Genomic DNA, 23,515 nt, shown 5'->3' with positions numbered 1-23,515 from the left:
CACAGGATGAGTTTTCTTTGGGACAAAGTCACCCGTGTCTACTTGGTGTCCCCACTTTCCCAGGTTCAGATGGCGGTCACTGTAGAATCGGCCAGACGCGGGCAGGCAGGATGTAAATCCGTCTGTCCCAGGTCTTCGTCCCCCTCACTTCCCTACCCAGGGCCTTTGCTGGAGCCCCAGGGCGGGGGGCAGGCTCGCCCTGGCATGATCCAGGATGCCGGGGGCACTGACATGTCAGGAGCAGAGCCTCCAAGCCCCTGAGCATGACGATGATGACCGTGCCGGCTGCAGGCCTGGGGTTGGTGATGAAGTCGGTGTCCCCCGATGCTCCTCTCCCGGCAGGATCGCTTCAGACACCTGCTGCGAATCCAAGATCGTTGAACCGGTGAATCCATTTCATCCTTGCTCTTTGCAGGTATTTCCGGGTTGCTCTGCTTCCCTCCTCGAGTGACGTCAGCTGTCTGTTTCGAACGAAAGTGCACCCAGCTGCGGAGTCCCTGCTGTTCAGTGATGTGTTCAGAGTGGCCGTCTCCCAGACTGCCCTGCAGCAGAAGACCCTGAGGGTGGACCTGTGCTCCGTCGGGAAGCACCGCAGGGAGGAGTGCCTGGTAGGACTTCTCGTTTCGACCTTCAGATCACACTACTGGACGTGCTGAGAGTCCCTTTTCCAGCTGCCATTCTGCCAGCCTGGAAACTACTGCCCGTCTGCCCAGTGTCTCCAATATAGCCCAGTGGTGGCTTCATTTTTTTGTCTGAAGTCTTGATTTCTGCTTTCCGTTCTCTTTATTTCAGACCTTTCTGATTCGCTTAGCAATTGTGATCCTCTGTAAAATCGAGTTCTTTATTTCTAACCTTTGGATAAAGAACTTTGGCCTTTGTTATGACCACCACTGTAGAGTATGCTTATTTATTCCCAATATGAGCCCGGTGCTGGGCGCTTTACATACATTATCTCACTCATCCCCTCCACACTCTTAGGGAAACGGTATGATGACATTTGCAGATGAGGAACTCCTTAGAGGGGCCATGTGTCCAAGGTCACACAGCTCATGAATATGGATAGATATCAAAAGGACATCCCACCCCTAGTTCACTGTTCAAATTTAATTTAAGCAGCACACTGAGTAAAGTTCCTTACTTCAGCACGTTCTCCCAGTGATGGGGTTAGAGCTTGTAGGAAGACTTCAGCGTGACTGATCAGAGCAATAGGATACTTGCATGCCAACACAGAAGACTTCATAAGTCACTAAGAGCAGGTTCACCCACTGTTGTGTACGATGACCACAACGTCGTTACATCCCAGTAGAGTTGCGCAGGGTGTTCAGATGCAGGTGTCTAGAGGTGTACCCAGGTTTTCAGGAAGCGGTGCAGTCTCTAGTTGAAACCCATGAGTTCAGCTGTAACCCCAATCTAAAAACCAACCCTGGGATTCTTTGGAGGTCCACTTACCCACAGAATTATTTTTTTTCCTACTAAATTCGTGCCATAATGCTACATAATCTGTGGTTGGTTGAGTCTGAGGCTGTGGAACCTTGAATATGGGGCCAACTGTAAAGTTAGACGTGGATTTTCAACAGCAGAGTGGGGAGTGTTGTCGGCCCCCCTAACCCTCATGGTGTTCAAGAGTCAACTGCATTTTTTTTTTTTTTTTACATTTCTTACTTAGTCACACCTGAAAATATAAGACATCTCCAGGTTTAAAAAAAGAAATCCACCAATGCTTTGTATCATGAGTATTGCATCATGAGTATTTTTTCCCCTAAAACAAGCTTGTCCAATAATCTTCATTATATTAGAGGGAGCAAATATGAATTAAAACATTTCATTTTCTCTCTCTCTCTCTTTTTTTTTTCCTTTTTTTCTTCCCTTTCACACAGGCGGGAACTCAGATCAGCCTGGCGGACTTACCCTTTTCCAATGAGATTTTCACTCTGTGGTATAACCTGCTTCCTTCAAAGCAAATGCCCTGCAAGAAGAACGAAGAGGAGACCGAGGACTCGGTATTTCAACCAAACCAGCCGCTCGTGGATTCCGTAGACTTGGTGAGTCAAGTCTTATTGAGACACTTAGGTCTGCAGTCCATCTGAGATTAATCTTTGTGTAGGCTTTGAGGTAGAGGTCAGGGTCATTTCTTTTTTTATCCATGTGATAGCCAATTGACCCAGGATTATTTGTTGAAAATACATCTTCCCTAACTGCACTGCAGCGTCAGCTTGTATCCTACGTCAGATGACTTCTGCATGTGTTAGCCTGTCCCTGAACTTTCTGTTCTCTTCTGTTGGCTTAGTTGTCTATCTCTGTCTACAATACTAGGCTTTTTCAAAGTGAAGTCTTTCAAGAATCCATCATTTAGAATGATTTTTTCTGAGGCGATTTATAGATAATTGCTATCAGATTAAGGAAGTTTCCTTCTCTTTCTAGTTTGCTAAGGGTTTTATTATGTGTGGATATTGAATTTTATCAAGCATTTTTACTGTATCTCCTAAGATGATTACATGGCTGTTTTCTTTTATTCTCTTAATGTAGTGGATTATACATTGATTGACTTTTGAATCCTAAATCTGTTTCAGATTCCTGGAATAAAGCAGACTGAATTGTGGTGTATCTAATGCATGTTTTTACATATAGTCCATCATAAAGAATACTGAGACTTGCTTTATGGCTTAGCATGTGTTCAGTTTTACTATAAATTCCATGTACTCTTAAAAAGGATGTATTTTCTGCAGGTCACCTTTGTTAATTTTGCTTTTCAAATCTTCTGCATTTGCTGATTTTTCAATTTGCTAATTTTATCACTGTTTAAAGGTACAGTAAAATCTCCAGCTTATGACTATAGATGACTGTTTCTTCCTTCAATTCTGTCAGTCTTTGCTTTATGTATTTTGGATCGGGGTTATTAGATGAATATAAATTTAGCATTGTATTTTATCTTTCTGTTCAACTGACCCTTTTATCATTATAAATTATCCCTCCTTATTGCTAATAGCAATAAATATTGTCTGATATTAATAAACTTATATCAGTTTTTTTTGGTTAGCATTTGCATGGTTTATCTTTTATTATTCTTTTACTTTCAACCTTTATGAGTTCTTATATTTAAAATCTTTCACTGGCAAGCAGTACTTAGTTGGTTTTGATGTCTTATCCAGTTTTAAAATCTTCTTTTAATTGAAATATTTATTTGCACTTGATGCTATTATTGATATATTTGGCTTTGAACCTTTCATCTTACTCTTTGTTCCTTTTTAGTCCTTTTTTTCCCCTTATTTTGGATTAACCAAGTGTTTTTAAACTTAGATTTTTCTTTCTATCAAATCATTAATTAGTACTACAGTCTTTTCTTTTTTGCTATTTCCCTGATGATTACAGCATGCATCCTTGACTTATTAGAAACTGTGTTAAATTAATGCTTTTTGCTTTTTTGCAGATGGTACAAAGATTTTTAAAGGCTTTTCTTTTACTTCATGATTCTCTTTCCTCCTCCTGTGCAATTACCGGATATATTTTAGTTACAGTTATTTTAAATCCCACAACACATTATTATCATTGTTTTATTGACAATTAGCATTTATTCAGATTTCCCTATAACCTTTAGCCTTTCTTTTCCTTTCTGCATTATTGTGCTTCCAATTCAGGTCATTCTCCTTCTGCCTGGAGAATTTCCGTTAGTGTTTCTTTTAGTACAGGTCTGATGACATATTCTTTCAATTTCATTTGTGAAGGACTCTTTTTCCTGCATATTCAGAATTCTCAGTGAGCGATTATTGCTCTGGACACATTGAAAACAATGTTTTGTTGTCATCTGGCATCCATTGATTCTGTTCAGCTGCTGGAGGACAGGCTAATTGTTGATCCTTAAAAGGAATTACACCTTTTTTCTTCCACTGCTTGTAAAATTTCCTCTTTTTCTTTGGTTTCCAGCAGTTTCACTCAGGTGTGCTCATGTGTTTTTCTTTGTGTTTATTCTAATTCATTTCTCCATTGTTTTCATCCATTTTCTTGAACATATTAATTACAACAATTTTACTTTCTTCTCTAAATAACTGCAGCATGTGGATCACCTATGGGTCTGCTTCTTTTGCCGGTCATTCTTCTTGGCTTTCAGTCGTGGGGTGCTGGATGTTATGTATGGAGTGCAGAGGATCTGGTGGGTAGCTTCCCCCAGAGATGATCCAATATCCTTCTGGAAGACAGATGACAACATGGACAGCACACCTGGATCACTTGAGGGACCTGAATTCCAGTTATTCTCTTCCTAGGACCATGAGGCAACCGAAATATCTGCTTACCGTTCAGCCTCCTAGCAGCTGATTTTGCTTTCTCAGCTTCTCATTCTGCACCTATGCGGCTTAGGCGGGGTCAGAGGTCTCGATAGGAATATTGTACAGAATATTGGGCCCACTTCACAGTTTATTTTCCCTGACTCCTCATAGGCGGACTACCTTGTCCTCAGCTCTGTTTCATCTGTGCATCCTCCCATCACTGCCACAGTCCCGGGCAACCACAGCTGGGCATCTGTGTGCCTCACTGCTGGCATTGAGACACATCCCCCAAAAGAGTGGCGTTCATTTCCTTACAGTCCCCTCCTCCCTGGGATCTTCGCCCTTGAGTCCTAACTGCCTTTGTTGCTCCTCGTTGCTTTGAAACAGCTGGAGTTTTTTGTTTTTTCTTTTATTGTGTTCAGCTTTCATATTTGTTCTCAGCGAGAGAAGTGAGTCTCATGCTTCCTTCTCCACAACTAGAAGCCTAAGTCCCATATGATAAGTTTCTAAATCATTCCTGAAGTTTACGGTGGTAATTGCCCTATGTTGTACCTTCTCCAGGATGCGGTGTCAGCCTTACTTGCAAGAACATCAGCTGAGCTGTTGGCTGTGGAACAAGAATTAGCCCAAGAAGAAGAACCAGGGCAGGAAGAAGAGCACAGAGGTCCAGACGGAGACTGGTAAATAAGAGTTATTTCACTTTGCTCCTGGGATCTCAAAGAGGGTGTGTTTAGTTTCTCAGAAGACACTTTGAGGGACACCTTCATGGGTTTAGATCTTGTTATGGAATTAATAGAAAGTAACGCAGCTTCAGAGAGTGGCCCCCAGGAAAAGCCGCTCCTTGGTGTTAGAGAGTTGAAAAAGTAATGATGAGACTGTGGGCAGAGTTACTAACATGTGAGCAAGATTGTCTGTTCTTACCTCAGTAATTTTGACCCTGCTTCCTGAGCTTTTCTTGTTCAAAAAGTCTAAACTATTTTGAAAGATATCACAGTTTATTACAGAGTCATAGATAAATTTAAAAACCGACTCTTTTTCTGTAAACTACTGGAAGCACCATTTAGGCTCTGGTAGTTTAAAATAGATTTTTAGAAAACAGCTTCTGAGTGGTTACTTTTCTGTTTGTTGCCACTTTTCACCTTCTTTTACTGTTTCCTTCTCATTTTTCATACCTTGATTTTTTTTTTTTAAACAAAAGTTATTATAGCCTTTGTCTAGATTCACATACATATAAAGAACTGTGTTTCCGGGTTTGCATTGTTTTCTCTAAAAACATTTTTTAGTGAAGGTGTCAGGTTTTTTTAGTACATGTGTAAAATCATTTGGACTAATTTTGTATGTATTGTTACACTGTTATGTTTGAACTACTCACAACATATATTTACATATACATACATATGTAGCAGCATTTGTGTGTATGTGTGTGTATATACAAGACTTTACAAACTTGGAGTAACAAAGATATAAATAACAAAATTGTGGACATTTGAAGGAAGCAGCTTACTACAGTGACGTAAAAAGGTACAGATATACCTTGTTCTTATCAAAAGTCCTTTATAGTGAATAAAAATCAGAGCACTGCAAAAAAAAGTAAGTATGAGAGTGATTATGAGGTTCATCGTATCTTTAAATACCTTGCATATATAAGGTGCAACTTGTTTCACACACATTTCAAAAAAAAACACTTAGAGGGTCTTTCCTGGTGGCCCAGTGGCCAAGACTCTGTGCTCCCAACACAGGGAGCTTAGGTTCGACCCCTGGTCAGAGAGCTAGATCCCGCATGCTGCAACTGAAGGTCCTGTACGCCTCGACGAAGATCGAAAATCCCATGTGCCGCAACTGGATCCTGGCGCAGCCAAAGAAGTAAATATTTTTCAAAACACACTTAGAATGTAACCCAAGGGGACTGATGCCTCACAGTCCTCATTGCTAGTTCCCGCATGTTCGTTTCACGACCAGGTGTTTAACAACTAGTCTGTTCCAATTTGTCAGTATGTCACTAATCACAATTAAAGCTTGACCTTTAGTTATTGGTAGAAAAAGTGTTCCCATTCCAAGAACATGAACTCAACAAAGAATGAGATATCCTTCCCCATCCAGAGACTCTTGCTTTCCTGTCAGATCAGTTTATACGGAATATAAACCACATTTGTTTTCCAGAGCCTGACTTGCACTACCACCCAAGCCCAGGTAGTGGCTTTTGTTAAAGACAAGATCACAGACCGTTCAGAGTCTTCTGTTATCCCAGTAGCAAGACTCTTCTATCCAGGGTTCCACCTTGCTACACCGTGAACACGGTTGATAGTGGATATTTTTATTCACTCTTAGCAGAATTGCTCTATTCTGTAGTTTGATTAATTGTGTAATAAATGAACAACTGACACCAAGTTATAGTATCAGTTCAGTTCAGTTCAGTCGCTCAGTCGTGTCCGACTCCTTGCGACCCCATGAACCGCAGCACGCCAGGCCTCCCCGTCCATCGCCAACTCCCAGAGTCCACCCAAACCCATGCCCATTGAGTCGGTGATGCCATCCAGCCATCTCATCCTCTGTCATCCCCTTCTCCTCCTGCCTTCAATCTTTCCCAGCATGAGGGCTTTTCAAATGAGTCAGCTCTTCACATCAGGTGGCCAAAGTATTGGAGTTTCAGCTTCAACATCAGTCCTTCCAATGAACACCCAGGACTGATTTCCCTTAGGATGGACTGGTTGGATCTCCTTGCAGTCCAAGGGACTCTCAGGAGTCTTCCCCAACACTACAGTTCAAAAGCATCAATTCTTCGGCACTCAGCTTTCTTTATAGTCCAGCTCTCACATCTATACATGACTACTGAAAAAAAGTTATAGTATAGCGAGTTTCAATATTTTTAAATGGTGGGTTACACTTGGTATGTGATATTTTAGCATATTTCTGTTTAATTTAGGAATTAGATCAAGTTTCATGAATTTCACTTTTTGGTATGAAATTATGGTGATTTTGCTGCAGATTGCTGGAGAGTAAGATGATGACTTTATTTTTCGTGAGCGTTTTAGTAAAAGTTCCAGCCAGAGAACTGGCTTGCATTGTGATGTGTGAGTCTGTTTGTGACCCAGACGACGGTCAACATGCCCAGGTAGCACTGATCGCAGAGCACACCTGGCTGACCCTGAATGGGGTTATGTTCTGTTTCACCCATAGGTTAGCCATGCTGAGAGAGGCCTCAGATGAAATTGTGGCTGCGAAAGAGGCCAAAGTGGAATCGGCGGAGGGCAGTCGCTGTGCAGAAGACGTAAGCTCTTGCCCAAGTGTGCCCGAGATGAATGAGGACACAAGTAGGAAAGAAAGCAGCTGTGCCAATGACCTTGGGAGTCAGCCCCCCACAGGAACACCGGCCCTGGTGAGCGTTGTCAACTGTCCCCTCCTATAATGGTCTCCTAGAGGCACCGCAGAGTCTGAGCTTGTCTCTTTGTGCATAATTCATATTAGGATTTTTGTGCCAAAGCTGATCAAGATGAGTATTTGTGGGAACAGACCATAGGAAGCATTATAAATACCTTAACATTTTCAAATGGTCCCCAAATATTCATTCTCCACTTAAATTTCATAAAAGAAGATAAACAGTGCTGTTTAGCTCTCTGTGAATGTTCTGTGAATATTTACTTAAAGCGTTTTCAGGACTTCCTGGAAAACTCCAGGATGCCTACTTAATTGTATTACGCTTCATAAATGTTATGAGTCTGTTTCAGTCTCAAATGTGAGGTGAGCCTGTGGAGCCTGTTTTGGTTAGATGGGGTTCTCACTGAAACCAATCCCAGAAGGGGCAGGTGACCTGGTTGCGGTGCGGTTGCCAGGCCTGTTAAGCAGGTGGTTTTGCTGGTTAGTGAGAGATGTGGGGGCGTCCCTGGTGGTGCAGCGGTAAAGAATCCGCCTGCAGTGCAGGAGATGAGCGTTCGACTTTGGGTCAGGGAGAGCCCCGTGGGAAGAAAACGGCAACCCACTCCTGGATTCTTGCCTGGGTCATCCCATGGACAGAGGAGCCTGGCAGGCTACAGTCCATGGGGTTGCCAAGAGTCAAACACAACTTAGTGACTGAAGAAAGAGACATGTTGAGACTACCATCTCCAAAGGGGGGAAACCATTTTCAAGGTTTGAGGGTGCCAACAAATGTGGGAGTTTAAAAAATTCCAATTTCTTTCTGATTAAACACAGTGCTGTACCCTGACTGAACACTTCATGTGTGTGTACATTCGGCCCTCTATGTCCATGGTTTCTGCATCCGCAGATTCAACCAACCACAGATCTGACTCAGCGACCTGCAGATAGTAACCGTGGTCCACGAGTGGCTGACTGTGATAATGGGGAATCCCAGTTAGGGAGGCCAGCTGTGGGACCTGAGCGCCCACGGAGCTCAGTGTCCTGGAACGCCTCCCCCACGGAGACCCATGATGGCTGTATATATAAATGTGTATTCTCTGCAAGCCAGAGGTTTAACTAGTGTTATTTCCATCTTCCTATGTTTAATTGCTTTTATCATTTATTCAGGAAAAAAACTAACCATAAGGTTGAATAATGTTTAATGATGAAGCATTCTCAAATCAGACTCTGTAAACTAAGGCTTCATTTTTTTAGGCCTGACCTATTAGAGGGGGCCCCGCCATTCCATTTATGGGTGACCTTGTTGGACAAATAGGATCCTACCCACTGAGGGTGACTCTCCAGAAGCTAATAGCAAACGGCCTTCGCATCTGGAGGAAGGCCCTGGTGCTCCGTGGGCCTCTTGTAAGATCAGCTGTTCCTTCCACACTCAGGAGAGGAGCACGATGTGCTCCCGTCCCGCCGCCCCTGACAGATCGCCCACCTCTCTTCCAGGTTGATAAAGAGACAAACACCGACCAGGCCGGCGGCGCCAGCGTGGCCGTGCGGCCCAAAGACCGCGGCGGCCTGAGTGCGCGCCAGCGCCCCCTGGTGAGGAGCAGCGTGATCGTGCGCTCGCAGACCTTCTCCCCCGGGGAGCGGAGCCAGTACGTGTGCAGGGTAAGGCTCTGCGGGCTCAGCGGTCAGCAGGGTCAGGAGTCTGTGCGGTCAGGGGTCTTCGAGGTCAGGGGCCTAGGGGCTCAGGGATCTGCAGAGTCAGGTGCGCGTCGTTTCTGGGGAGCTGCCACATCCACCCCCTGCCCCCAGGGGTGGCCCATCAGTGACAATAGACTGGGCCATGGGCGTCTTCAAATTCGCATTAGCAAATACTAATGACTAGAAATGCCAGAAAATATACATAAAATATCACACGCCCAGTCGTTCTTTTTATTTTTTATTTATTTATTGTTTTTTTTTGAAAAACAAGAACTCGGTGTTTTATTTCATCATTTCTTGCATTTGAAGTACTCCTCGATGGCATCCTGGCCTGAGGTTCTTTGCCGTGGTCCTTAACCACCACACGACTGCAACCAGCCACTCATTCCTTTTAGTTTGGGCTGTGAAATTGTTTCCTTTCCTTTCTTTTCCCACATTTACCGTCTCTTCGCTTCTGATGCCTTTGATCTGGCAAATAACTGACCTTAAGGGCCTGGCCGCTCCAGTCTGTTTGGACCCCAGTGTGTATTCAAAACCTTCAGCGACTCGAGAGTTCTGGTGGCTGGTGTATTTCAGCAGTGCATCATGTCTGCTTCAAACCACGTTGGTCCTGCCGAATTAAAAATGGTGAATTGCATTTCAGAACAAAAATCGCCTTCATTGATGCCTCCAAACAGATTCATAGTTCTGTGGAGAGTATTGTGTGATATACATCAGTTTATCACATTCTAGTTCCATAAGTATTTGTAATTTATAGTAATTTGGATTTGACATTACAAAGTGGGTTAGAAAATACTTTCAAAATTCTAAATGTATTCATTCAGTTCAACATTTTTATTAAGCACCTGCTATTTATTAAGCATAATTTCAGATACTTGGGATTCATCCATGAACCAAAGACCCAGCACTCTTGCCCTTGCAAGGCTTTCATTCTTGTGAGTTGAGCCAAACGATAAACGTGATGAATAACCTGTGACGTCTCTGAGTGAGGCCCAGCACTATGAAAACCATAGAGCAAGTTAAGAAGGGTTGAGATGTTGAGGATGAGGGTCGCAAATTGAAGTAGGGTTGAGAACAGATGTCCCTGGCAGGTGACGTTTCAGCAAAGACCTGAGCAGGTGAGGCAGTGGAGGCAGCCCCCCTGGGCGAGGGTGTCCTTGATTGAACCTGCCACAACTTCACTCTGATCCTGAGCTCTGTGCCTCACACAAACTTTTCTTTTAAAGAATGGATAATGCATATTAGCTAACGATTCAAAGGATAATTTTATCTCAAAATGTATGTAATTATCTTAAGACATAACTTCTTATAACTAAAATCAAAAGGTAATTATTTAAGAAAATTAGAAAAACATCAAACAGGGAAAAACTCGTTTGAAGAGGATTTTCTTAAAGAAATAAACTGTGGAGAAGGAAATAGCAACCCACTCCAGTATTCTTGCCTGGAGGATCCCATGAACAGAGGAGCCTGGTGGGCTACAGTCCATGGGGTCACAAAGAGGCAGACATGACTGAAGTGACTTAGCACACACAGGTGATGTCACTGATCCTCGGAACACACTTTGAGTTGCAAGGGCGTAACCCTCTGTTAAAAGAGAAAAAAAGACAAACTAGTAACTACCTTCTCTCTATGATCAGGTTCTCAGTTCCAGACTTCCTCTAGCACAGGGTGATGCACTGATTTCTTTCTTTTTTTTTTAATCCTTTGTTGCCAGTTAAATCGAAGTGACAGCGACAGTTCAACACTGGCTAAGAAATCACTGTTTGTGAGGAACTCCACCGAACGGCGAAGTTTGAGAGTCAAGCGGGTATGTAGTCCATCGGCAGCATCCCGAGGTCCCGGACCACCCCGAGTCGGGCATGTCAGACGCAGAACCCCAGGGCCTCGGGGCGTCCTTGTTCCGTGCTCCTGGGCTGTGGGTTGAAGCCACTGTAATTGTGCAGACACAAACGCTGTGTCCGTTCCAGAGGAGGATGTGCTAGAGACCGCTCATTCATCGCTGGGATGGAACCTACGATAGCAAAGGATAGATTCGGTTTGAAGCACAGATGGAGAAAAGGCCTCTGGGGGTTGGGGGTGTGTCCGCCGCTTGTCGGCTGGCCCCCACCCAGCGGCTGGCTCTGGAACAGCTGTGGGGAGAGTATAACACCTGGTACCTTGTGTGAAGGGCAGACGTCCTGGTAAAGGAGCACATGGTTTCAGCAGCTTGCTTAGAAAAAAGATCTTTTCAGAAGGCTAAGATCAATGTAGATGGAAAAGCTTAAGTCAGGTTTTCCAGGAAGCCAGAGATCTCTGGATAAAAGTGCAAGGGCAACTCTGGGCGAATATTTAAATAAATTAATATGGTTGGAGTGTTCAGAAATTCCTGTTCACTTACCAGCAGCTGAAATGCTAATGGAAAGTTTTCGTTTGTTTATCTTTTATTTTGTGCTAATTTCTGAAGCTGCTTTGTATCGGCTTAGTCTTGCTCAGTGGGAACGCAGCCCCATGTGAGCTAAGCTGTGCAGTGATGGGCAGGGCTTCCCGCCTGCAGGAGGCCCTCCCAGCGTGCACGGGCGACCCCAAGTGCAGAGAGAAGAGGGCAGTGAGCTCACCTTGTCAGGAGAATCAGAAAGCCTTCACGGGGAAGGTCTCTGGCCCTCGGACAACAATTTCAAAAGAAGGTGGTGGCTTTGTTGGGGGAATGGAGCGGGATGCTGGGCACTGTTGGTAGGTGGCCTGACATGGCACAGGGCCCAGAAACGCATTCAGAGAAGGAGTGACCCTGCTCGGCCAGAGCTTGGGCCCGGTGGACCGGAGTGAAGACTGGAGGGCACAGTGAATCCTTTGTGTTCACCAGCGACCCTGGTCTAATGCCTCTGGACAAAGTGCTGGATGTGTGACTGGGCAACACTAACTTCCTGGTTTAGCTTCCTAGTTACTTGACGGTCATAAGCACATTTCTTTTTTCCAAAGGTAAATATGCAAGCATTGATTTAACCTCAGCATTTTCAGGACATTTTCAAGTATAGCTGTTTCAGGTTATCAAACTTTATGCTTTAAAGGCACCTCAGTTTCCATCAACTGGAATGAAAATTCTTTTCCACTCCTTCCTAAGTCCCATGCACTTCTTTTAAAAAGCTTTTTTATTTTATTTTGGAGTATAGCCAGTTAACAATGTTGTGGTAGTTTCAGGTGAACTGTGAGGGGACTCAGTCATACATATACATGTATCCATTCTCCTCCAAACTCCCCTCCCATCCAGGCTGCCACATACCGTTGAGCAGAGTCCCTTTTGCTAAACAGAAGGCAATGGCACCCCACTCCAGTACTCTTGCCTGGAGAATCCCATGGACGGAGGAGCCTGGTAGGCTGCAGTCCTTGGGGTCGCTAGGAGTCGGACACGACTGAGCGACTTCACTTTCACTTTTCACTTTCATGCATTGGAGAAGGAAATGGCAACCCACTCCAGTGTTCTTGCCTGGAGAATCCCAGGGACGGGGGAGCCTGGTGGGCTGCCGTCTATGGGGTCGCACAGAGTCGGACACGACTGAAGCGACTAAGCAGCAGCAGGTCCTTGTTGGTTTTCCATTTTAAATATAACAGGCAACCATAAGTTCATTCTCTAAGTCTGTGAGTCTCTTTCTGTTTTGTAAGTTCATTTGTATCATTTCTTTTGAGAATCCGCATATAAGGAATGCCATACAATCTATCTTCTTCTCTGTCTGACTTCACTCAGTATGATAATCTCTAGGTCCATCCATGTTGCTTCAAATGGCATTGTTTCATCCTTTTTAATGGCTGAGTAATATTCCATTGTAATAAATGTACCACATCTTCCTTAGCCATTCTTCTGTCGATGGACATTTAGGTTGCTTCCGTGTCTTGTCTACTGTAAACAGTGCTGCAGTGAACATTAGGGTGCATATATCCTTTCAGATCATGTTTTTCTCCAGATATATTCCCAGGAGTGGGATTGCAAGGCCCCTGCACTTTTAAAAACACATACTTTTAGAGAATGTAGAGAATGATAACACTCTTCAGAAAACTTTCAACCAGAAGTGTTTTATGAATTGAGTGAACCTGAAAAACAGTAGGGTTACTGATAAACCTTAATTCCTAGAACTTCTTGAACCGGATAAAGGTTAATCCTGAAATGTCATTTAGGAGATGATTGTTAATGACTTTTAAAGTGAGCAGGTGGAGTCTGGTAGACGCGAATGAGGAAGAGTATTCTGATGTAGGAGTTACAGCCCGAGACGTGAAGGGAGCTGAAGGGAGCGGGGTGGGCGTCCTGGCTGGGAAGGCGGGGGCCTCACGTGAGGCACAAGGTTGGGGGCCCATCAGCACACCCCTTCCCAGCTCAGTGACGCCACGCTGACTGCCTGACAATAGTCGCGGCTGGGTCATGGACACCAGGGAAATGGGCAGAGCTTACACATGAGCACGCCCTCGGTTACACACTCACCTCCAGGCTGTGCACACAGGATTCTTCAGAAAGCCTCCGCGTGCCCGACAGCTGGGAAGGGTTTCTGATCTTGAAACGGAGTAAGCAGTCAAAGAGGATGTGTGTCTAGATGATTCTGCTGTTTGTTAGAGTAGAGGTTGAATAAAGGGAAAGCTAATAAGATGCTGGAGCTGAAGCTCCAGTACTTTGGCCACCTAATGTGAAGACCGGACTCATTGGAAAAGACCGTGATGCTGGGAAAGACTGAGGGGGGAGGGAAAGGGGGCAACAGAGGATGAGACGGTTGGATAGCATCACCGACTCAATGGACATGAATCTGAGCAAACTCAGAGATGCTGCAGGACAGGGAAGCCTGGCGGCTGCAGTCCATGGGGTCACAGAGTCAGACACGACTGAGCAGCTGAACAGCAACAGTAGTAAGAACAGCAGAGAACGTTCCAGCAGGATACACTGGGCGAAGGGGAATCAGAGGAGACAATGAGCGCTATTCAGGTCTGGGCGACGGCTCTGAAATGAGGAGAGGGACGGATGGACCTCTGCCTCCCATCTGTCATGAGCGCTGTCGTCATGCCAGCCCTCCCAGCTGGGATACCTGTCAAGCCTGAGTCTTTCTCTCTTGTATCAGGTAGTACCCATTTGCATGAGTAGTAATCCCTTTTTTTCCATCCTCACTGCCAACTAGGCAGGAAACACCCATCTCCTCTCCCTCCACGCCAGCAGTCCTGCCCACCTTATCTGAACACCTTTTCCTCAACGCAGGTGTGACCCAGCCCCGAGCATGCCTCCCTGCCTTGCCTTCCTTCCTGTGACACTATCTCTTGGATTTCTATTGTTTACTGTCTCGTGAAAGCCGCTCAGTCGTGTTCAACTTTTTGCGGCCCCATGGACTATACAGTCCATGGAATTCTCCAGGCCAGAATACCAGAGTGGGTAGCCTTTCCCTTCTCCAGGGGATCTTCCCAACCCAGGAATGGAACCCAGGTCTCCCGCATTGCAGGCAGATTCTTTACCAGCTGAGCCACCAGGGAAGCCCAAGAATTCTGGAGTGGGTAGCCTATCCCTTCTCCAGCAGATCTTCCCAACCCAGGAATCAAACCGGGCTCTCCTGCATTGCTGGCAGTTTCTTTACCAACTGAGCTATCAGGGAAGCCCTATTTCTATGGTTTTCTAGCATTTACTGTCTCATATTGAGAGGGTAACAGGCAGGAAGGCCAGGGGTCTCCAAAAGCTTCCCCCAAAACTCAGGCTCTCGAGTCTGGAGTCAGCGTCTGTCCCAAGACATACATTATATCTCTTCAAGTAAGCTCATAAAGTAAAGATAGTCCTGTGAAGGCTTCTATGTACATTTTGGATCCTCTCGATAGTCTCAATCGCAATTGGTACTGTTTGAATTTCTACCGAGACTGAGGCAAGCCCTCCTGGAAGGGTGCCCTGACTCTCAGCCTGTTCAGTTGGGAGCCCCAGATACAGGGGCAAAGGTTTCACACCCAAATCTGTACCCTTAGGACATAAGTCTGGCATGTCTCACAGAGAGAAAAAGAGCAACACGTACGGCACTGCTGCCCATTTCCCTTGTTTTCTCTGGAACCGGTCTAGTTGTAAAACAGTATCGTAATTGAGAAACTCATCAACAGTCCAGCGTTCCCCGCATGTCTTTTTAAACTGGGGATCAAACTTGTCCCAGTTTTTTTTTTTTTTAAATACATTTTAAAGGAGTGGTTCTGGAACTGCTAGCTCCCATCTGTAAGAGAAAAAAGCAGCATCCACAGCCGTGGCTTTTTTCAACCAGAAGCGTCCTTCCCTGCTCTAGATGGGGGTGTAGACAGACTTTCCACCAAAGCTTTCCTTCCCTGGTCGGACTTAGTCTGTCCCTTACCGACACAGACATCATACTCGTCCCTCCCGGTTCTACCACCAAGGCGGGGTGGAGATGCACCAGGGGTAGACCTGATAGCATGTCAGACTGACTTAGTTCCATACCACCAAGACCTTGGTTTGATTTGCCCTCTTCCCTGATGCCACTCGGGGTAGAGCAGAGTAGTTTTCCCAGAATGTTTGCCAAGCTAGGACTCCTAGGGGAAGCATCCGTCTTTATGTGCCTCTGCGCATTCCTGAGTACAGTCCTGACCGGTGAGTCACAAAGGGACGAACAACAACCAAGATGTCCTTTCTGAGTGTTACCACGCCAGGATATGTGATAGCAAAAGAGGTGATGGAGGGCTGGCCAGCGAGGAAAAGTGATTTTTGTCCTCGAGCTATTAGGGCCAGTCCTTCCAGTTCATATCCACAGATTCCACAAAAGGAGTATCTAGGGAGTTGAGACAAAAGCCACCAGAGAGCCTCCTCTGGTCCATTCAGAGCTAGCGCTACGAAAGGAAGGAGCCCATTGCACTTCCAACCTGACCAGATCCTGCAATTACTGATCTGTGTCCTCAAAAACCTCATGGTCACCAGCAGTGCTTCTGTCCACATAGATAGGAGACACAGCCATGACAAAGACTCACTTTCAGGTCGCTGGCCCCTGAGGCAGGCAGCCAGGAGAGTGACCTCTAGCCTGAGAGACGTTCCTGGAGCTGGAGTTCCGCCTCACTCCCAAATGTGCTCCTGTAACTTTCGGCTCCTAGCAAGGCTAGGCGCTTCCTTGACTACCAAGCTTGGGGTCTAAGTAAAAGTACATAGTAATGGCGTGAATCACAATCCATTGAAAGTCTAGGATCCAACAGATTATGTTAGTGGTTCTAATTCCCCACGCAGTTACAAAATGGTCAAAGAGACCAGGAAAAGGTGACCAAGAAAGGAAAGTTCGGTCCACACGCTTTGCCCATTTCTGGCCACTGCCCTAGCAGGGACCTTGGGTGTCTCTTGGCATTGGCAGGTCGGTATAAACCCCCAACAAGGCTCCCCTTTTGGGGGCTGCCTTCAGTCATTATGAGGCACCGCGAAACCGCCGAGCAGGGCTCATCACTTGCTTCACGCAGGGCGTGTCATTCATTCACACAAGCACTCCGTAGAGTTAGTAAAGTAAAGCGGAAGGCTTTGCACACTGAGAAAGCAGAGAGACTAGACCTCCGAGTGTGTTCTTCCCTCGTCCTGACGATCCCGGACAAGCCCCCAAGATGATACCCGAACGAAGTCGGATTCACGATCTCCGAAGAAGATTTAACTCCGGGACCAGGGACCAGGCTTGATCACTCAAGAACTTTTGTATAGCAGAGTTTTATTAAAGTATAAAAAGGGGCAGAGAAAGTTTCTGACATAGACATCAGAAGGGGGACAGAGAGTGCCCTTCTCCCTAGTGTTAGCAAGGGAGTTACGTACTTTTTAAATTAGTTATTACAATAAATCAAAAGAATGTCTCAAGGTTGTAAAGATCTTACTAGACCCACCCTCATAATTTACATTTTAAGATAACAGTATTAGCCAGAAGGTTTTCAGGAAGGAGAAACTGTCCTCAAGCAGGATACATTATTGTTATATAATCCTTAGTATAGAGTTTAAACTGAGTTGTTTGTTGTGTAATCATCAGTTTCAGGCTTAAAGAAAAAAAACATTTTATGTGACTAAGACTAAGGAGCGCAGGGGGAAAAAAAAGATGTTTGTCCTTTACTCCTCCTTGAGAATTCCAGACCTCTATCTCCACTTTGAGAGCCCCATACCCCTTTCTCCTCCTCGGGGCCCCGGACTTCTTATCAACCTGCCTAGGACTTGACTCTCTCAACATCATCCTCTAAACCAATTGCTCGAGGTCAGAAATCATGTCTTCTCCTCCTAGTGTTTTGCCTACAGACCCCCAGCGGATACTTATTCATACACAGCCAATGATTATTCCTTGATAAGTGGATAAGCTTGGCCCCAGAAGGAACACAGTGACTCAGGGGCGAGAGTGGGTGTCAGACGATGGGAAGTGAGGAAGGAGCCGGAGTCGAAGGTCGTTGGTTAGAGGAGGGCATCCAGACCCCAGCTCCGCTGAGCCGCGGGTACAGAAGTGATGGGCAAAGGCATGCACTGCGGGGACACAGGTGCAGGCCTGACTCAGAGCAGACGGCAGTTCCTCCTCACAATGTGTCTGCGGTCCACAGAGGGCAGCTCTGGGCAGTAAACTGGTCAGGCTGAGCTAGGCTGCACCCTGGTAACACTCCAGAAACTCTGTGGTTCAGGGCAGTACAGGCTCGTTCGCCTGGGCCGCGCGTGCTCCGAGGTGGGCAGACGCCTGGTTCCTGTCTCCCTCGGGACCAGGCCACCACCCCTTGGCCCTCAGCAGCCAACGCAGGAGCCTGGGGAGCCCTCCCGTCGGGGGACCACCGCTGCAGCAGGGCTGTCATGTCGTGCTCTAACCCCGCAGGCGGTGTGCCAGCCGGTCCTCCGGAGGGCAGCGCCCGAGTGCCCAGTGCGGACCTCCCTGGACCTGGAGTTGGACCTGCAGGCTTCCCTGACCCGGCAGAGCCGCCTCAACGACGAGCTACAGGCCCTCAGGGGCCTGAGGCAGAGGCTCGAGGAACTGAAGGCCCAGGGCGAGACGGACCTTCCGCCGGGCGTGCTGGACGACGAGCGCTTCCAGAAGCTCCTGAGACAGGCGGGGAAGCAGGTACGCGGTGCCCCAAAGCCTCTTCCCGGCAGAAGGTGCCGGCCTGCACCCCCGCCCCACTCATATCCTCACACCCAGCACGTCCGTTCCCATCATGTTCCCTCCTGCCCAGTGGCAGCTGTGTGTGGCATCAGACTATAGAGAGGAAAGAGCCACAGCACACGGTGGTGCATCTGTGCCCTTTGGAGAAGGATCTGACTCCCCTGAGCACAGGTGCTTTTTCATCTGTACCAGCTCTGTGTGCAGGCAGGTCGTTTGAGTCATGAGCATTTCTTTCTCGTCTCTGAAGTTTGCTGTCCCCGGCTAGAGACTGTCCCCTGTGCGCCTTGCATTCTGGCCACGGAGGTTGGTGAGAGCCAATGGCTTCTCTCTTGCTTGCTCTGCAGCCCCACGTCCACTCCTTACACACAAGGGGACACCCCATTGCACACTCACATGTGCACACACACCCCTGCCCCTTCACGTCCACCTGTCCTCTGCAGTTGGGGATCTGTGAGGTTTTCAGCCCTGTGGTGGTACAGTGCCTAGCAGTGAGCAAAGAGCCTGCCAGTTGTCATAAAAGATATGGCTCCTGGGGAAGCCGGTGGCAGAGCGCAGGTCGGCCTTCCTCATCGGGGAAGCCGCAGGAGCGGCGGGTCACATGGCTTACCTTCCTCCCTTGTGGTGGGAAGTCTGTTTTGCAGCTCAGAATAAAAAGGGAATAAGAGTCAGTGTCCTGGTGCGTCGTACATGCCCCTAAGGCAGAGCGAGGAGCCGGGACTGTAAATCAGCACAGATCACGTTCCCTGCTCTGCCCAGCTCCTTAACGTGACCGGGACTAGATCACTGGGCCTCCCTGTGCGGCAGGCTCCTACCCAGTACACTGAAAGTTAATCACACTCTCCTGAAAGTGAAAAGTGAAAATGAATGTCACTCAGTCATGTCCGACTCTTTGCGGCCCCACGGACTATACAGTCCAGGGAATTCTCCAGGCCAGAATACTGGACTAGGTAGCCTGTCCCTTCTCCAGGGGATCTTCCTGATCCAGGAATCGAACCGGGGTCTCCTGTATTGCAGGCAGATCCTTTACCAACTGAGCTATGAGGGAAGCCCACACGCTCCTGAAACCCGGGGCGTAACACTGGCTTCCCAGATTTCAATCACGGGACCCTGTGGACGTGAACACTCCTGTACAGTTTGGGGCACCTTTCTCATTTCAGTAGCATTTCCTAAGAACAAACTCCTAATCCTACGATTGCTGTTTGTATCAGCTTGGCTGTAAACCAGAAACCTTGTCCTGTCTCTTAAGCCTGAAGACCTTATTCTTTGACTCTAAAGTGTATAGCTGCCTGCGTTAATAACAGGAGCCCAGAAGGGTCCCATTGACGGGAGGACCCATCAGCTCGCTGCAGGCAGCGCCATCAACAAAGCCATTTTCCCACCTGTCTCCTAGTGCCGACTGCCTAGCTCTGGCCTGAGCTGATCTCTCTTGTAAGACTCTTAATTTCCTCATCCGTTTCCTTTACAACCCTCGCTGCCCCCACCGTGACCAGTGGTCTCCATGAGGCAGGGCCACACTTAAATCCCGCTGCTGGAGCACCCACTTGGGAGGCCATGGGGGCAGGGGTTCCCAAGCAAGCTTGTGTCCCCAGCCCCTCGGCTCAAGTGACCCCTCCCGACACACACGCTCCTCCCTGCTAAGGGCCACAGCGCAGCTCACAGCTCGTCCTCTTGGCAGCTGGAGGCTCTGTGGGAACATAGGGGTCAGGGCTTCCCCTGCCCTCCCCCCGGGGTGTCTGCAGTCTGGTGGGTGAGAAGGACATCACTTTGTAAAAGCTCTGAGCTGCACGTCCCTGTGTGCACTTTTCTGGCACAGTGTGTCAGTTTTATATCAATAAACAACTTTTAAAAGGCGTGAGACAGAAAGAACAGGTGAATAAGAGATTGAAAGTGTATTCACCAAAATGTTAACGGTAGAACGTGGTGCTATAAGTAGTTTTTAATTTTTAATTTTTTTTTGAAAGGGAGGGTTACTAGGAGTTCTAGAGGTAACAAAATGATCCCATATTGCCTGTATCAAAAGATTTTTTTTTTAATGGGTTAAAGCTCCCCCTTGCCCCGACCCAGCGGCTGTACCCCGTGGTCGGCGCGAGGTGAGCTCGTGGGTGTCGTCCCCTCCCCCCACCCCCACCCCCTGACTTGGAGAAAAGCGCCCGCGCCCTGGGCTGCCCGGCCCCCCCCCGTCCTGACGGGAGCCCCGGCATCTTCCAGGCCTGAGAGCGCGCCCTCGGGAGCCTCCGAGTAACGCGCCGGGGGCCCCGTGCTTCCGTTTCCCCGCCAGGCCGAGCAGTCCAAAGAGGAGCAGAAGCAGGACCTGAACGCGGAGAAGCTGATGCGGCAGGTGTCCAAGGACGTGTGCCGGCTCCGCGAGCAGAGCCGCAAGGTGCCCCGGCAGGTGCAGTCTTTCCGGTGAGCGCCGGGGGCCCGGGGGGCCCGCGCCTCGCAGGGTCCGGACGCGGGACCCTGGAAGGGGCGCTGGGGGGGGTGGACGCAGGGGCGATGGGGGGCGGGCGGGAGCTGGGTGATGTGACTTCTGCTCTTGGACGCACCAGCCTAACAATTCCAGTAGGGCAGCTCGGGGAACCACGGCCAGTAGACAAGCGGAGATAAAAGTCTGGAGCCAGGATTAAGGATCAGGTGGGAGATACAAATGCGAGCCTGCATCCCACATATAGTGGTTCCCCAGCCGGATGTGGGTCCGACATCCCAGGAAGGGTGAGAAGGTGACCACGAGAGGAGATGGTTGGGATGTCGGAAGGACTCGCGGAGAGGTAGAAGCTGGAGGGAGGATTGGTCCCGGTCTGGGGGCTGGATGAAGGATGTTGTCAAACACAACAGCAAGAAGCGGATTGACATTCCCTGAACAGAGGGCCACGTGACCAACCAAGGACACTCTCCGTGGAGTGGGGAGCGGGACACAGAAGAAGTGTGGCTTTATTGTTGTGGTGGGGGGTGCTGCGTGTGTGTGTGGTGTAGAGGAGACTGTAGGAAGCTCCTGGTGGAAGGGGAGTAACCCGAGGAGCGTGTTTGATGGCAGAGGCAGGGTGTGACGTGGAGGGGCTGGACGGGAAGGGATGGGGTTTGGTGCCAGAGGGTGAGGTGGGAGGTCAGGGTCGCCTGAGTGAGTCCAGGGGGGGCGAGAGGGGACAGGGGCATCGTGAGCTCAGACTCTTTAGTATGCTGGCCTGAAGAGTCAGCGTTTTCCTGTCTCCATTCAGCTCCAGAATCACTTGTGGAACTTGCAGAGGATGCTGCTTGGGGAGGGTTGTAGAACTGCAGGGTGGCGAGAGGAACCTACTCAGGCCTTTGGTGCTGGGGTCATTGGAGAGTCCAGTGGGGAAGTCATCCAACTCCAGCTGTTACTAAACCCAAAAGAACTTGTAAACACTCCCGAGTCACTTAGCATCCAGACCCACACACATCACCAGGCAGGTGATGCAGATGAGGGAGATGAGCCGGGATAAGGCATCTGCCCTGGAGGCCTCCAGGTGCCGGGTCCCTCCATGGCCCCAGGGATGCTGCCTGAGCTGCTGTCTCACCTGGAATCAAAGGTAGAAATCAGGAATTTGATGTGACCTATCTCAAGTGGAGACTCTGACAACTAATTCCGGTGTTTAAAAAGCACCGAGTAAGCCAAAGACGTTTGTTTTCGGGGTGTGTCAAAGCAGAGGTCCCAGTATTGAGTTCTGTCTTCAGTGATGTCATGACTACTTTCACCTGCCTCTTCAATTCTTCATTTTATCTCATGGAATTGAACAAATGGACGGGACTCTGCGCCACAAAAATAGCTCTCCTTCCAGTTTCCCAGGGGTTTTCATGCTTCCTTCCTTCTCTCTCTCTCTCCTTAGACTTGGAGCTTCTCTCCTCAGTCCTTGCATCTTCACCCTTGCCCTCAACCATCTAATCTTTATCCCTCCTTACAGCGGCCAGCGTGCCCCGTGTGGGGACCCCCTCAGCAGACTGTGTTCCGTGTGAAGACTTTGTAGCAGAGGATAGACATATTGCTCCTGCCTTGGGTGGCTCTGCAACCTTGAAACCTTATTTCTTTAACACTATGCTGACCTCTGAAGACCACGCCACCCCCTTGCTTCTCACTTTGTGCCTCTAAGGTTGTTTCCCCTATACTCGCCCCTGCCCAAGTTAGGATTCGGGCGGATCTGCCTTTACGATGGTCAGGCTCCATCTCTGCTCCCATCTCGTCCCGGTACCTATCGCTCCTTAAGTTGCCCCGACCTTAGCGTGGTATTGAATTTGAAGAATTTTCCCAGGAGCATCTACTTTCCTGTAAGGATTCCGGCCTCTGGAATCCTCTGCCACCTAGTCGAGAAACAGGCAAGCCTAGACTGACACCCTGCCCCCGATGATTTAAAAACTGAGGTTGGAAACGCTGGAAGGGACCTTACTGCCTCTGTCCACAGAGTTGCCACTGTCCCTCAAGTCCTTCGAAAAAAGGGGAAGGCAATCTTGATTTTAAATGGAGTTCTAGAGGACACGGAGAAGGCAATGGCACCCTACTCCAGTACTCTTGCCTAGAAAATCCCATGGATGGAGGAGCCTGGTAGGCTGCAGTCCATGGGGTCACTGAGAGTCCGACATGACTGAGCGACTTCACTTTTGCTTTTCACTTTCACGCATTGGAGAAGGAAATGGCAACCCACTCCAGTGTTCTCGCCTGGAGAATCCCAGGGACGGAGGAGCCTGGTGGGCTGCCGTCTATGGGGTCGCACAGAGTCGGCCACTACTGAAGTGACTTAGCAGCAGCAGCTAAGGACAAAAGCTTCCATCCAGGCCTGTGGGGACACTGACGTTCTTGGGACTGTTTCTATCGGGCACAGAGCATTTTCGGCATCCTGTTTAAGCTGGTGTGTTTCTCACCCCCTGGTTCCAGGGAGAAGATTGCCTACTTCACCAGAGCGAAGATAACCATCCCGTCCCTGCCCGCTGATGACGTGTGATCACATCACCGACGAGCTCGAGTTTTTCACCTCTTCATTTCTTAGGGAGGGCAAAAGAGGGAACAAGCGTCTTGTTCGGGATTTTGTTTTGTAATATAACCATCAACTCTTAAAGAGCTTTTATTTCGCATCAGATTTTCAAACATGTTAATTTGTAAAGTACCTTGAATATAATTCT

The 23,515-nt window shown here is 47.9% G+C and overlaps 1 protein-coding gene across 2 annotated transcripts in view; it reads left to right on the top strand.

The window, feature by feature from the left end:
• Nucleotides 1-23,497, top strand: part of WWC2 (WW and C2 domain containing 2) — a 136,365-nt gene extending 112,868 nt beyond the window's left edge. For both annotated transcript variants that reach the window (XM_081521964.1, XM_081521965.1), the window contains 9 exons: nt 416-608; nt 1,878-2,042; nt 4,824-4,942; nt 7,440-7,638; nt 9,111-9,275; nt 11,026-11,118; nt 18,101-18,343; nt 20,664-20,791; nt 23,271-23,497. In XM_081521964.1, the coding sequence (XP_081378090.1) occupies nt 416-608; nt 1,878-2,042; nt 4,824-4,942; nt 7,440-7,638; nt 9,111-9,275; nt 11,026-11,118; nt 18,101-18,343; nt 20,664-20,791; nt 23,271-23,337 (1,372 nt within the window). In that variant the 3' untranslated portion in view covers nt 23,338-23,497. The remainder of the gene's footprint in view (nt 1-415; nt 609-1,877; nt 2,043-4,823; nt 4,943-7,439; nt 7,639-9,110; nt 9,276-11,025; nt 11,119-18,100; nt 18,344-20,663; nt 20,792-23,270) is intronic.
• The last annotated feature ends 18 nt before the right edge of the window (nt 23,498-23,515 follow it).

Source organism: Giraffa tippelskirchi, chromosome 8 (genome assembly GCF_054371585.1).
Source record: "Giraffa tippelskirchi isolate mGirTip1 chromosome 8, T2T-mGirTip1v1.2.pri, whole genome shotgun sequence".
In the NCBI taxonomy this organism is placed as follows: domain Eukaryota; kingdom Metazoa; phylum Chordata; class Mammalia; order Artiodactyla; family Giraffidae; genus Giraffa; species Giraffa tippelskirchi.
Note: the sequence above shows the minus strand (reverse complement) of the source record. Positions and strands in the feature narration are given on the sequence as shown.